This window comes from Mesocricetus auratus, unplaced genomic scaffold, assembly GCF_017639785.1.
Source record: "Mesocricetus auratus isolate SY011 unplaced genomic scaffold, BCM_Maur_2.0 Super-Scaffold_4256, whole genome shotgun sequence".
Taxonomy (NCBI): Eukaryota; Metazoa; Chordata; class Mammalia; order Rodentia; family Cricetidae; genus Mesocricetus; species Mesocricetus auratus.
Window position 1 is genome coordinate 75,847,110 of NW_024429182.1, and position 14,878 is coordinate 75,861,987.

Below are 14,878 nucleotides of genomic sequence, written 5' to 3' on the forward strand. Positions count from 1 at the left end.
AGAGCCTGGCAGTGCTGACACCTGGATTTCCGCCCAGTGAGACCTGCTTTGAACTTTTGACCTCCAGAATTGCAAGATAATACGTGTGCCCAGTTTTTGGTAGTCTGTTCCCGCAGCAGTGGAACACTAATAGAAGTTGGTGACTCTGTCCCTGGTTCTCTGCACTGATTAGGAGAAAGAAGCTTGCTGGGATGATTGGTGGACACATTGTCCACTCTCCAGACACCAGTTGCAACCTCCCAGCACAAGCTCAAACTAGATTGCCCTCAGGGTGTTAGGGTGGCAGTAAGGGAACAGTCAATTCTGGTTGGGAATCACTAAATTTCGAGCAACAAAGGGAAGGACAGATATAATCTTAGTACAGCTAGGGCTAGCATTAAACTTGCTGTTAGATGAGGATGACCTTGAACTCCTGACCTCTTGCCTCTCCATTGTGAACACTGGATTCTGACCTGAACTACCACACATTTCTTTCCCCCTAATTTTTGAACAGATTTACTTTGAAAAATAATGCCTTAGTTGGGTTTTAGTTGTTGTGGGTTTTACTGGGGAAGGCAGCCCTCTACTCTGTCTGCTTTTCTGCCTGGTTCCTTTGGAATTTTTTTATTGCCTCTTTTGAAGTAAAAGTTTGTTCTTGGCAGCACCCATCCATCATCCAATGAGGATTCCTTAGCCCCTGCTGTGTAGTGGGTAAATTTTGTACTAAGTGCATAGGAGGAGTGATGGCTACTCTCAGACAAGGGGTATGCCACAGTCTGGTCTGCAGTGCTCAGTGGTTGGGAGCTCACAGGTTACTTCTGGGTCTCTAGCCAATACTAGGAAGCCCGTGGTTCCCATAACAGATGCTCTAGACAAGTGTTTGTGTAGTGGCATGCATCACAAGAGACAAGATGGCAGTCTACAACTGTGACATTTGATGCTCTGCGGCCTTAAGAAGTCTAGGGAGAAATCTTAGGACTTTAGAAAAACTACAGGGGAGTTTAGAAAAGGTACTGCCTGGGGGGGACGGAGGTAGTAGTTTAGGGTGGGGTAGAGGTGGCTCAGCATATCAGAGCACGACTTTAGGTTGAATCCCCAGCACCCACATAAAAGTCTGTAACTCCTGCAAGGGGGCACAGAGACCAACAGACTCCTGGAGCTCAATTGCCACACAACCAAAATTGTGACCTCCAGGTTCAGTAAGAGACCCTGTCTCAAGAGAGTGATAAAGACACCTGATGTCCTTTTCTGGCCTCCCTATACACACATGTATGCACATATACATATAACACCCACACAAATTTTAAAAAAGGAAAGAAAGAATATTCTGTGTGGAGTAAACTGTATATGAATGCCTTGTGAGATGGCAGAGTGGCCTGCATAGGAAAAAACAAGCCCAGAGTAGCATGGCGAGTGGGAAGTTCCTTCCTGAGTGTTATTGTTTCCAGTTGCAGACAGGAAACTTGGAGTGTGTTTTCAAGCACAGAACATTGGATACAAAGAAACTCTGACAGTACAGAGTTGAAGTCTTTAGCAAGATGTCTGGCTCAAAACTCTTGCTTAGCAAAGAGTTTTGTTTAATTTTTTTTATTCCCACCTTTAGATGTCTTAGTTCAATCCATTGTTCCCAATCTTTGTTCTAACAAATTAAAAATGATGACAACCAGTCAGAGTTAATACAGTAACATTTACCTTATGAGAAGGCACTAGAGTCAATAAACATAGTACACCTTAGGAAATCCTGCAAATTTTTATAGCTGGTTTACTTCCTTACTGAGTGTGCACTTTGGCCATTACTCTGAATAATTGCTGGCCTTTCCCCAGGTAAGAAATTTACATCCCTGGTAAAGATAAATACCGTAAAAATTGTTACTAAAAAAAGAAAGGAGATTGTTAGGAAATAGGAAGGGACCATTAAGAAGGGTGGGGTAGTGTAAGTAAAATTTAAGTCTTTTATATATATATTAGACAATGTCGCTAACATACACTAATGAAAACAGTTGAGCATGGAGCCTTGGACTGTCAGATTGAAGAGGGCAGACTGGGTCACTGAGCATTTCTGTTGATGAGGAACTGCAGTAGAGCTAGCTCAGGCCAACAGGTAATCTGTATGTGGAGAGAGCCATCAATTTACCAGGTGCACTCCACTGTTGGGGAAGTCTTATGTCAATAAAGCACTGTTGAGCCAATAGGAATCTAGATAGGTGGGACTAGGAGTCCAGGAGGACTCTGGGAAGGAGAAACACAAGAGAGTCAAGATGTAACGCCATGGGGTAGGAAGCTTGGAACTATTCTCCGGTAAGAGACATACTTAGATTAACAATTGTGGGGTAATTACTTAAGTCAGAGCTAGCCAGCAAGAAACAAGCAAGGCCAACAGCTTCATAATTAATATAGCCTCCTGTGTGTTTATTTGGGACTGATACAGCTCTAGAACCAGGCTGGCGGGAAGGCTCCTCTCAAAGAAAAAGCTTCTCTTAACACTCCACAATCAAGATTTAGCAATTTAAAACAATGTCTCCTAATTTCTAGGATTTTTTTTCTTTTTTCTTTTAAATAGCTTGTTTTACATGCCAATCCCAGTTCCTTCTCCCTCCCCTCCTCCAGCACCCCCCCTCCTGCACCCCCCCCACCATCCCCCCCATCCTCCCACCCTATTGCCAATTCCTTCTGCATAGGGGATATCTAGAGTCTATCATTTCATTCAGGGTAGGGTCCAGGCACTTCCCTAAGAGTCCAGGCAGAGAGAGCAACCCTCTTTGTGTTATGGACACACGATGTCTGTTAGTATTCGAGGGATAAACACTGATCCACTGCTCAGGACCCCATAGGTAGCCCAGGCCTCCACATTGACTCTCACATTCAGGGGTTCTGGATCGGTCTGGGGTCCAAGAGCTCTCCCCTGTTCGGATCAGCTGTCTCTGCTGGTTTTGCCAGCCCATTCTTTGCCAATTTGCTCTTCGCTCCTCTCTCTCTGTCGCTGGGTTCCTTGGGTTCTGTTCAGTATTTAACTGTGGGTGTTTGCCTCTGCTTTCTAGGATTTTTTAAAAATGTTTTCAGTGGACTGTAGTATCCGATTAAGATCCACATTGGTTCATTTTCTAAAAGTAATTTTGTGAATGTAGTAAGTATCCATAAAGACAAGAACAGGCAGATTAATTTTTAAACACTTTAACATAATATGTATATTTCTTGGCTTCCAATGTCTTTTCAGATCAAGTGTTTTTAAATTCAGTCTTTTTATAAAATTATTTTATTTTGCCGGGCGGTGGTGGTGCACGCCTTTAATCCCAGCACTCGGGAGGCAGAGGCAGGCAGATCTCTATGAGTTCCAGACTAGCCTGGTCTACCAAAGCTAGTTCTAGGACAGCCTCCAAAGACAGAGAAACCCTGTCTCGAAAAAAACAAAAAGATACATTTATTTTATGTATGTATTTTGCCTGTATGTGTATCTGTATACCATGTGCTTGCTTGGTATGTGAGGAAACCATAAGAGGGCATTGGATCCCCTGGAACTGGAGTTATAAACCGTTATGTGTGTGCTGGAAATTGAACTGAGGCCCTCCAGAACAGCCAGTGTTCTTAACCTCTGAGCCATCTCTGCCATCCCGTCTCTAAATTTAAAGCAAATATGACCCAGTTAATTTGGGAAAAGGATACTAATACTGCAGATTTCCTTTCTATTTTGGGTACTTTAAGGGTTTGCTACTGTTAGTTTTTGTAGATATTGATATTTGCACCCATTGTCATAAGCAACCAGTAATTCTAACTATATAAAGCTCACCGTGTAAAAATACCAGTAGCACAGTTTTCAAAATGTGGGGTGGGTGAGCTGTTGAGATGGCTCAGTCTTCAAAGCACTTGTTGTGCAAGCATGAGGATCTGTGTTTGATCTTCCCAGTAGCCATACAGAAAAAGCTCAATGTGGTAGCTCACAGCAGCGCTAAGGAGGTGGAGATTGCTGAGCAGCAGCCTGGCAGAATTGGAGAGGCTGATCCAAAAAAATAAGGTGGAGGTCAAAAAAATAAAGAAGACGCTTGACCTCTACCCCTGCCCTCTCCTTTGTGTGAGGGTTATAGTTTATTGATAAAGTTTTGCATAATTGCAATGAGAGAGAGAGACAGAGACTATATATGCGTGTAATTGTAAGAAAGGCTTGTCACCAAATACAGTAGGTTCTCCCTCTACTTTTCTAGAGTCTCCATCCCCAGAAGCAACTAGTAAGGAATTATAGCCATTTATTATGACAGTTGCTTATATCTGTGTTCATGAACAATATGTGTAAACTGCTGTTCTTTGATTAGAGGTCTCTTGTAGATCCTTCCAATACTGTCATGCTATAGTTTTTGGCTATATTATTATTCGATACTTAGGTTATTAGAACTAATTATTTGCAGCTCAGTATTGAGACTATCTTCCTAATGGGCTTTGATTTTTAGTTGTTTTAAGTTATTACTTGCTTTGTGTTTATATTTGTTTAATTTTATAAATTCACAAGTCTTAAAACCTAGATCTCCAAAATTTAAAAAAAGGCCAGTATAATATACCTCCATAGTCCCAACACTTAGGAGGTAGAGGCAGGAGAACCAGAAATTCAAGGTCATACTTAACTGTATAATGAGGCCAACCTGGGCTACATTCTGCAATGCCCATGCCACTCAAGCCAATGCTAAGAGTGTTGGCTGCTGCTGTGGAACTCCTTCATGGAGTTCAGAGTTCCACTTCCGCTCACTGGGGTTTGGCTCTGTCTCCAGCCTCAGCTCCTCTGGTCTGGGCAGGCATTTGAATCAGGGCAGAGTCCTGGTGACCTGCAGAATCTGGTGAGCCACTCCTCTAGGCATCTCTAGGTTAACTAGGACACTGTATCACACCTGGTGCTGGAATCTTCTGTAGCAATGCCCATTGTGATAAGTATGCCTCTGTCCCCAAGCGTAGACTGGAGGGGCACTGATATTTCTCTCCCTTGCTCATTCATGGGGCTCCTCTTAGCTGTGTTTTCAGGTCATTTTGAGAGTCTCCCTCACTTTTTGGCCAGATAGCTTCTCCCTCTTTTATATTGGGTCAAGGCTAAGATTGTGCAGCCCTACATTCTGCCATAGTTTGTTAAAAAGTCATTTCTGCAAGATGGTGATACACATCTTTAGCTCCAGCACTTGGGAGGCAGAGACAGATGGATCTCTAAATCTGAGACCAGCCTGGTATGCAGAGTGAGTTCTAAGCCAATGTTACATAGTGAGACCCTGTCTTGAAAGTAAGGGAGGGCCTCAGGTTTCTAGTTCATTTGGGTCTCTTCTAAACTACCCTAACTATTCAGAATTTTCTTTTTCCTTGTAACTGTCCTTGTTCATTTTTAACAGAAATTTGGTAAGTATTGCACACAATTTCTCATATCACAAGTTGAACCACAATAATATTTTGGACTCCAGGACTTTTGGGTTTTATGTCAGTAAGCAGTCCTGTGGACTGCAGAGATAAGCATTCTCTGCTGTGACAAAGTACTTGCCACTTGAGGAAAGGGTGGCTGGTGAGATGGCTCAATGGGTAAAGTGCTTGCCATGAGTTTGTGAGGACCAGACTCCAGGTCACCAGCTATCAGGTAAAAAAAGATGATGAGTGTGGTAGCCTGATGTGGTATCTTCAGGACAAGATTGCTTGCTAGATTAGCTGGATCCCTAAGCTCTGGGTTCAAGTGGGCGACACTGCTTCAGTATATAAGGTTGAAAACAATTGAGGAAGACACTAGGCATCAACCTTTGGCTTTCACATTCATACCTACACAAATGCATCTGCATCTCTTCACCCATGTGCTTCCACACACTTGGGAACATGTGTACGCATGGATGTATACCCATGTATGAAACAGATAAGGAAGAAAGGTTTATTTTGACTCATGACTTCATAGGTTTTGGTCCATGGCTGCTTGGCTCTGTTGCTTTGGGCCTGTGGTGGCACAGAATATCATAGGAAAACAAGCAAGGCTTGGTCACTGCATGGTGTCAAAAAAACCATGAGAGTCAGGAAAGGGCTGGGATGACCAAGTCTTACCCAAGGGTGTGCCTAGTGACCTAACTTCTCTAGCTAGGCTGGATCTATTAAAATCACCTTCCTACTAATGGCAGCTAGTCTCGAGCAATTGGGTCTCTGGGCAGTTTTCTTTGGCTTTGGACTCCAGCAGCCTAGACATGGCTTCTTCTGAAAGCTGTGAAGTTCAGGGAATCCAGCAGTTATTCTGAATACTGCAAAGAGGACACTGGAAAATAGCTTTCTTTCCCTGTGAAATTAAAGGAGGAGTGTTTGCTATTGTGATGTGTGAGACCCAAACTTTGGATATATATCTAGGACAAACTTTTCTCAATAGGGCTGGCTGTGGAAACTTAGATGTGATCTTTTTAGTGCCTGAAGTTGAGCCTTCAGAAGATGGTTCTCAAAGCATGGCCTGTGTGGACCTTCCACATTGCAGGATGGTACTCCAGACACGGAGTCAGTCTAGAATGCTGTGTGACCAGTCCTGGAGAAAGGCTGTGAGTGACTCTCCAGAGCAGGCTAAGGGCCACTGTCCCACAGCATGGGCTCTTGTGTCGGGTTGCTGTTCAGTCTCTTTGTTTGTTTTCCTTAAGATACCCTCCAGTGTAAATTTCCTCCTGCCTATTTGGTTGGAAATCCCCAGTTACCCATTTTTAAGTTTCACAGGTTACTTTTCCTGCACTTCTAATTCTGAATTTCATTTTTCCCGTAGAGCTGAGAAAACAGAAGTCCTCAGTGAAGATCTGCTACAGGTAACAAAATACATTTTTCCCCCTAACTAGGGATCACATTCCAGGCCATCATGCATGCTGGATGAGTGTTTTACCACAGAGATACACCACTAGCTACTTTCTTTTTTGAGACAGGGTTTCACCGATTTGCTCAGGCTGGCCTCAAACTTACTCTGTAGCCCTTCCAGGACTTGAATTCACAGTACTCCTGCCTTAGCCTCCCATGAGGTCTATACCTCCAGGCCTGTCAAAATAAAGCTGTCTTAATCTCTTTAAAGACATGAAATGAAAACAAATAATAAAAATCTGCGACTGGCATTGTGACTCTGGTCAAGCACTTACCTAGCATGCACAGCCCTGGTTCAAACCTGACAAAGGAGATAGTTATAAGGGAGGGCTTGGGGACTGGGAGTGACATAGACATGGTGAGACTTGATGCTTGTGGGGCCTTTCACTTCCTTTTTCCTAGGTGGAACAGAATAACTGAATTAGCATGGGTTTGAGTAGAACAGAGAAGCATGGGACAGGATGGTGAGAGGAAGGGGACCCAAAACCTTCTGTCATGTTGTGGAGTTCGGATGGGGCTAGTTCTGCTTCTAAGTGCCAGGTGTTAGCATGGGGCAGGGTCTGGTGAGTCCCTTGGCACAGTGGCCTGGCCACAGGCTTTAGGCAGTCTGGCCTCTGATCCACTGCTGTAATGTTGTACCTGATGGGACAGGTTCTGCCCACTGCTAGAGCCCCAATGGCTTTAACCTAAAGCTTTGTTTGACTCTCCCCATCTCTGAGGTGCTTAGGTCTTGGGAGTTTGGTTGTGAATTGATATGGTCAGATGTAGCATAACCTGCTGGACGTCTGGGACTCTTCGTGTCCTCAGCTCAGACCTGCCTTCCTTTTCCTGCCAGAAGACTTTGGCCAGGGCCACTCTATTCCATCTGTCAAGAAGTTTCCCTGACTTTGGTCTTGGAGAAGACACTGGGGCCTTTCTATGCTTCATCTCTGCTCACAGCTCCACCCACGACAGAAGGCTCAGGGAGGGCGAGCCTTGGCTGCATGGAGTCATTGTTAAGCTGCTTGTCCTGCCTGCTTGCCTTGTGGTTCCTTAGCTTACACAGCAGTCTGTCTACTCATTCGAGACTCTAAAGAGCAAGAGTCTGGCTCCAGTGGACTGCCTATCCCTTCCTGTGGAGAAAAGGAGCTGGTAGAAGTCAGAGAAGGGTTGTCGTCACAATCTGCCACATCTCAAATTCTGTCAGCCACCTGCAGGTAGAATATAGCCATTTTGGTTTCCATAGACAGATTAATTCTAGATGTCTTCATACAGAGCAGTGCAACATTTGAATTTAGCTTGTACACGTCCTTTTGTAGTATCCTTACTTATGTATTCACGTGTAGTAGGCAGGTGCTCTGCCACTGAGCCCTGTCTGTACTGTAAATCCCCTCATGGTTACTCACAGTGTGCATAGTTCTTGTGCTGTGTTGTTCAGAGAACAGCAGTGAAAGTGCACACATGATCTTAAAATTCTTTCTTTGAATGTTTTTTGATCTGTGATTGGCTAAAGATATGGATGTTAAAATCCATGGTTGTGGAGAGCCACTTGATTTGGGTTTTGGTGCTGGAGATTGAACCTAGAGCAGTCTCAGCCTGTGTTCTTGCTCTAGCCTGGTACATTTTTTTTTTTTTTTTTAGTTTTACGAGACAGGGTTTCTCTGTGTTGGAGGCTGTCGGTCCAGCCCAGCCTCGAACTCACAGAGATCCGCCTGCCTCTACCTCCCAAGTGCTGGGATTAAAGGCATGTGCCACCACCGCCCGGCCGCCTGGTACATTTTTAAAAGCTCTGTTTTTTTTTTTTAGGCAGGGAGATTCTAGGTACAAGGCCAGCCTCTGCTATGTAGTCAGACCTTGTCTTAGAAAACAAAACAAAAAAGATTTGTTAAATTACATTCTTGACATTTCTTAGTTTGGGGCATGCATTTTAAACCTGGAGTACTGTTTGTGTCAGCCAAGTGTTAGAGCTAGGTTTTCATGTCATCCTGCCCCAGTAATATACATTATCTCATTTACTCCTTGAAGTTCTGAGATCAGACCCTTGTAGCTGGAGGAAAGCCAAGGCCTGATGATACTCAGGGTAGCTGTCCATTCTTGTCTATGGGGTATGAAAGCTTTGTCCCCTCTGGGACACCTTCGTTTGATAACACAGACTCTTCTTTGCTGTCCATCATAACTGCTCCAGATGTTTTCCCTCTCTTTTTTTCTGCTGTTTTTAACTTGAAGGAGAAAAAAAAATGGTTCCCAGTGCTAACTGTACCATCAGGTCTGCCTCCAGCTGGCCCTGTGGCCTAGGGTTGAGTTAGTTCCCCAGTGCCTCAGTTTCCACTGGTCTCCAATGAGAATATTGGCAGTCTCTGCCCTATGGGTTTATTGGGAGGACTAATGAGAGAGTGAGACAAATGGTGGGGAGTCCTGACAGTGGAGCGTGAGAGAGGGATTGATTTTTCTCTGTTCACTACTGCAGGCCACCAGGTGTGTGTTGCCAGCCTGCCTCTGAGGGACCACTGCCTTCTTCCCCCACCTCTTTCTGCCAGAGCTGCCTTTTATTTTAGTAGCATGCTGTTGCGCCAGGAGGCTATGAATCCCAGTGGGCAGTGACTGCTGTATATCCCCTGTTGCTTTTCTAATACCAGGCACAGGAGAGTACTAGGTGCTTGTCTACCATAGTCAAAAGTAGAGACCTTCTGATCCTCTGGTAGCCACTGGACCAGGCACTTGGGGGAGACGAGTGATCAAAACAGACAGGGTTCCTGTCCTCATGGAGTTGGCCTGTTGGTAAAAAGTTCCAGGATTCCAATTATTCATTTACTCTTGTGGCAGATGGAGACTACTAGTTTTATGATGCTCTGAACTGTGGCCACTGTAGATAGGGAGTTGCCGTGGCACACGCTCCTGAATGTCAGCTTATCTACAGGTCACAGTCCTGATGACTGGGGCTTGGATCTGAAGAGAAGCTACTTGTATCCAGGTACCTTTGAGAAACAGGCACAAAGCAACTAGGGGTCAAAATGTACTCTGCTTTGAATTTGCTGACTTTTTAATAGAATAGAAAGTGTCCCTGAGACTTGCTCTCACTCTTCATGAGTCATCAGAACACACATTTTTTGCATTCCTTCCTGTAACAAGCAGCCCTCTTTGCCATAAACAGCAATATCCCAGCAGTCTGATTTGGGGAGGTTATTGAAGATGTGTGGGCCCCTGGGTCAGTATTTCTTACTGCTGGGTGTCCATTCTGCGGTGGGGGCTTCTTTAAAACAGAAACCAAAACCTACCTGAAACCTAATATGGAAGGGTTTTGATCCTGATCTTGTTTCGGTTGTGCTGCTTGGATTTTGGATCTGCTGCCCTGTGGGGAAGACCCCATTGCCTGCGCTTCTGATATCCCTGTTGACGTTTCCCACGTGGCTGTAGGTAGGAGTCTGATTGAACCAGAGCTTTGATGGTCCTCTAGCATGTAAACTGCCACTACTTGACCTCATAGACATAGTCATGATTGTCCTTTAGCCTGAACATTCAGATTCAGCTTTGGAGGGGTCTAGAACATTCCAGTGTAAGGAAGCTAGCTCTGTGCTTTCCTGGAGATACTGACATCTTGAGGAATGGAGTGCTCCTTGCATCTAATAAGTAGAGGCCAGAGATGCTGCTAAACCCACCATAGTGTACACAACAGCCTGCTGCAACCCAGAACTATCAAATGTCAGCAGCAAAAACCATGGCATGAGTGAATAGGAGCTGTCAGTCAACACCCAAGAGCTGTGAAGTGTCACTTCAGCTTGCTTTTCCTACCTCCATGTACACACCACAAGTGGAAGAAGCTGAATTCACCTTAAGACCTTTAAACGGCTCTTTTGTCTCTGTTTTGACAGATTGAACGGCGTCTGGACACTGTGCGGTCAATGTGCCACCATTCCCATAAGCGCTTGATAGCATGCTTCCAGGGGCAGCATGGCACCGATGTTGAGAGGAGACATGTGAGTATTAGATGCCTTTCAGAGCCACATTAAAATGACAGTTCAGTGGCACACCAGGAAGCTAGTGTTTGCTGCTTTGTTAACCATAACATGTGTGTCACCCTTCTTTTTTCCCCACAGTTACTTACAAGGCACCTGACCACAAGGCTTTCCCTGCCTTGCACAATAGTTAGGATTCTGCAGTTGTGTAAATCGAGTGGACATTTCATACGCCTATGGGTCCGGGATGCTTGCTTTGGTCTGCCTCTCAGAGACACACTGAGTCATTGGTTCTGTTCCCACTGCTCCTCTTCTAGCCTGGCTTCTGCTCTGCTGACCTTCCATCCTTGTCTCCGCCCTCCTGTAGCTGCCTTGCTAGTCAACCCTGTGATTCTCGTTGTGGATATCTTTAAAATTCCTCATCCCCGCCTCATCCCTACCTGCTCTTTAAGGTGAGACCTGGTTATGAATACCTGAACTGTGTGGGCTGTCATCCTGGCTCTCTTCTGAACCATCTTTCCTGCCTCCAGTTTTCATCCTTTCTAGTCAGCCTTCATTCTGATTACCAGTCAGTTGCCAGGGTGGGAAGATGCCAAATATTCTCTGGTGCTGGTAGCATACCTGGACACAAGGAGGTGTCCAAAAACTAGTGGGACCTCTTAAGGGGCTCTGCTGGTTACCACTGCCTAGAATATGGCCCGACTCTTCCTATCCTAATCCCATTTTGCCTCAGCAGCTCCTTCGTGCCTTGCTTCCTCTCATTTTCACTGCAGTCCAGCCACATAATTCCCAGCAGTCCCCACATAAAACAGTGTCCTTGATATAGCCATACCCTATCTTTCTCTGTTGTCTGCCCAGCTGTCACACCTAGTCATTAAAAGCAAACTGAGTCTTTATCAAATACCTACTGTGTTCGAGAGCAAGAGATACAAAATGGTTAAATGTGCTCATGGCCCAGTTGGGTAATGGATGCTACCACTGAATAATTGTAAAACAACATGGTGAATAAGCCGGCATAGGAAGCTGTGGGAGGGCTGAGAACAGACAGCAAAGGAAGTAGTTAGGTAGGCTTCTTGGAGGGCTCGGCACCTGGGCTGTAGAGAGGAGTTATTTGTGGTGGTGGGAACATGGCCAGCCATAGGAGCAAGGGGCTTCATCCTAATTTCTGAAATGTCTGATACCTTAGTTTTTGTTTGTTTGTTTTATTTACAACTGCAAGCAAATGTGCCAAAGTAAAGGTTCTGAGGAGAGTCAAGAAGAGTTGCCATGACAGTGGTGAGAAAAAGTAGGAGTCCTCAGGAGAGCATAAAGTTTCCAAGAGCAGCAATAGCTCCACCACATGGGAAGAGAGGTGACGAGCAGCTCTCTCAGCCCTGGGAGCCTCTGTGACATAGCAGAACTGCTAAAGAGAGCCTTTCTGTGTAGTTGGCACATGCATCACCAATGGAGAGCTGCTCTGTGGAGCTTCAGTGTGGATGGGTGCTTTCATTAATAAGATGGTCGTTCAGCAGAGTGTCCTTGTTGATGTAGTCCAGGAAACAGGATTATGGCCGAAGAGTTGGGATCAAATGACACTTACAAAATGGGTTCTTTGTGATTTTTTCTCTCTCCATAGACAGACCCATGGAGTTCTAGAATTGTATGAGCTCCACCTCTTTTGATTACTACATTTATCTTACATTTCATCTCTTTTTGAAAGGAACTCACCTAAACCATGAATTATCCTCACTTATGCTCAGATCTTTCTGTTCTGAGAGCATGGCAGCTAGTAGTGGTCTCCTTGTGGTTGCTAGGAATCAAACCCAAGTCCTCTAGAAGAGCAGCAAGTGCTTTTAACTGCTGAGACATCTCTCCAGATAAACTTCAATTCAGAATGTACAAAAGACCATGAGTGAAGTTTGTCTCAGTCCTGTTCCCCCCACCCCTCTCCCTCCTCCAGAGCCACAACTATGGTATGTTTATGGGTAACTGTCTAGAAGTACTCCCAAATGGCACAAGCCAGTGTGTTCAGGAAAACAGGCAATAGACAGCGTGTGACGCAAGTGTCCTTTTCCCTGGAAAGACAGAATGACATGGCTTTGCAGAATGAAAGCATCATTTTGCAAGCCCTATGTTGTTAGAAGCAGCTTCTCTGTTAATTTCCAGGACTCTTCTACATGTACTCCGAGATAATGCTAGCCAGTGGCATATAGATCCTGACTGGGCTCTGCACTTCCGCCCTCTGTGAGGCTCCAGGCTAGTCTCTTCACCTGTGGGTCTGAGTTCCCTGGTCACATGATAAAGAACAGATCTCTGATAGGAAGATGATTGGCTCTATGCTTAGAAACCCCACAAAGGTATTTCAGGTATTTTTAGATATTTAAAACTGAATTTTAGTATTATAGCCAAATCAAGACCCAGATTAAGAATGTTCTAGCCTAAGTTTTGCAGTTGAGCATTTATTACATTTGCTTGTGATGTTATTTAGAGAGCAAGGTCTATTCATAGAACACAATCTGAAACTCTGGAATCTAGGGGCTGGGCATCTACCTCAGCTGGTAAGAGTGCTGGCCTGGCATCCACGAAGCCCTGGTTTCAGCCCCCAGCACCACACAGAATGGGTATGGCAGTACTTGCCTGTAATTCTAGCACTGTGGAATGTGGAGACAGAGGGATCAGAAGTTCAGAGTCATCCATGACTACATAGTGAGTTCAAGGCCCGCTCAGGATACAAAAGACCCTGTCTCAGAAACAAACGAGAGCCGGGAAAGTGGCTCGGCAGTAAAGGTGCTTGCTATCATGCTTGATGACCTGGATTTAATTCCAGAAGCCTACAGGGTAGAAGGAGAGAACTAACCCCCACGCTTGTCCTCTGACTTACACTTTGGCATTAGTGCAGGTGCCACATACAGTAAATGAATTGTTTTTTAGTAATTTTAATTTTTAATTAAAAAATCTGAAGTCCAAAATGCTCTGAAATCAAAATATTTATGAGTACAAACTTCGGACCATTTCACATTTTAGATTTTCAAGTTAGGAATGTTCAACCAGTAAAGGCAGTACATACATTCTAAAGTCTAATACTAAAACACATGTGGTCCCAAGATTTCAAATAAGTGATACTCAGTCTCTATGTGCCTGATTAATTAGTAACAGTAACAGCAGCAGCAACAGTAGCAGCTGTTGAGCCCCTGGTGAGCACACCCCATATGGGGCACTCCCCTTGTGCTGAGCATACCCCATATGCTGGACATGCTCCTTGTGGGAGGCACACTCCATGTGCTGAACACACCCTTATGTGCCAGGCACCTAAGTTAATTTAGTTCAAGGACAGCCACAGGCTGATCTACAGGGACAGCCAGCTCTCCCAGGTTGCCTGGAGGGCAGGGGTGCCCTAAGTAACCTGAAGCAGACCAGTAAGACTGGCTATGAAACAACAGATAAAAACCCACTTTGTCTTTGCCTTCCAGAAAAAACTTCCTCTGACCGCACTTGCCCAGAACATGCAGGAGGCTTCAGCCCAGCTGGAAGAGTCTCTCCTGGGGTAAGAGTGGTGCTTCTGGAGAGCCCTTGGCCTGGAGCCCGGGGGAGGTGGGCAGCTGTTGTGTCTGGCAGCCCCAGAGGAATTGTGAACACAACAGAGGGTGCTCTTCCATTGGGGAGCAGCTTGGACCTTGGTGAGAGACCCCAGGGCAGGGTGCTGGGGATGTCTTTCTCTACTTAGGAGCTTGGGTGGAAAAGGAGCCACGCACAAGGGGCCAGGATGTGTTTCCCCCATGCTTGCATTTGAACTTGTGCACGTGTGCTTGTCAGTGTAGGCTCAGAGTTAGCACTGACAAGTCCTTCTCTGTCCTTCAGAACCACTTACTTTAAGTATGACCATGACAAAAGGTGGTGGTCTCAAAAGAATGCATTTCCTGAATTATGTGATTTATGTAGTCATTGTTTTAGTTTCAAAATGTTATGCCTTAATATCCCGACCCGCAGGACACTCAACGTGGGTCTGGTGGACACCTAGGAAAAAGATGGGGAGCAGGGACACAAGGACGGACGCCAAGACAAGAGTCTGATCAAGGCGACAACTTTATTCATCCCAAAGGGATTTATATAGTGGAAGGGAGGAGGGGAAGGAATGTGGGATGTGCTGTAGCTGCGATGAGCGGAAG

At 45.1% G+C, this 14,878-nt stretch overlaps 1 protein-coding gene across 10 annotated transcripts in view; it reads left to right on the forward strand.

The window, feature by feature from the left end:
* Positions 1-14,878, forward strand: part of Arhgap17 (Rho GTPase activating protein 17) — a 90,939-nt gene that overhangs the window by 33,774 nt on the left and 42,287 nt on the right. For 9 of the 10 annotated variants that reach the window (XR_005880490.1, XM_040754862.1, XM_040754888.1 and 6 more), the window contains exons 2-4: positions 6,716-6,755; positions 10,650-10,754; positions 14,183-14,256. Coding sequence is in view for 9 of the 10 variants with exons in the window: in XM_040754862.1 (XP_040610796.1) it covers positions 6,716-6,755; positions 10,650-10,754; positions 14,183-14,256 (219 nt within the window). In the remaining variant the exon portion in view is untranslated. Of the gene's footprint in view, positions 1-6,715; positions 6,756-10,649; positions 10,755-11,050; positions 11,186-14,182; positions 14,257-14,878 lie in introns of those variants that run through there. The other variant, XM_040754901.1, reaches the window with a different exon arrangement.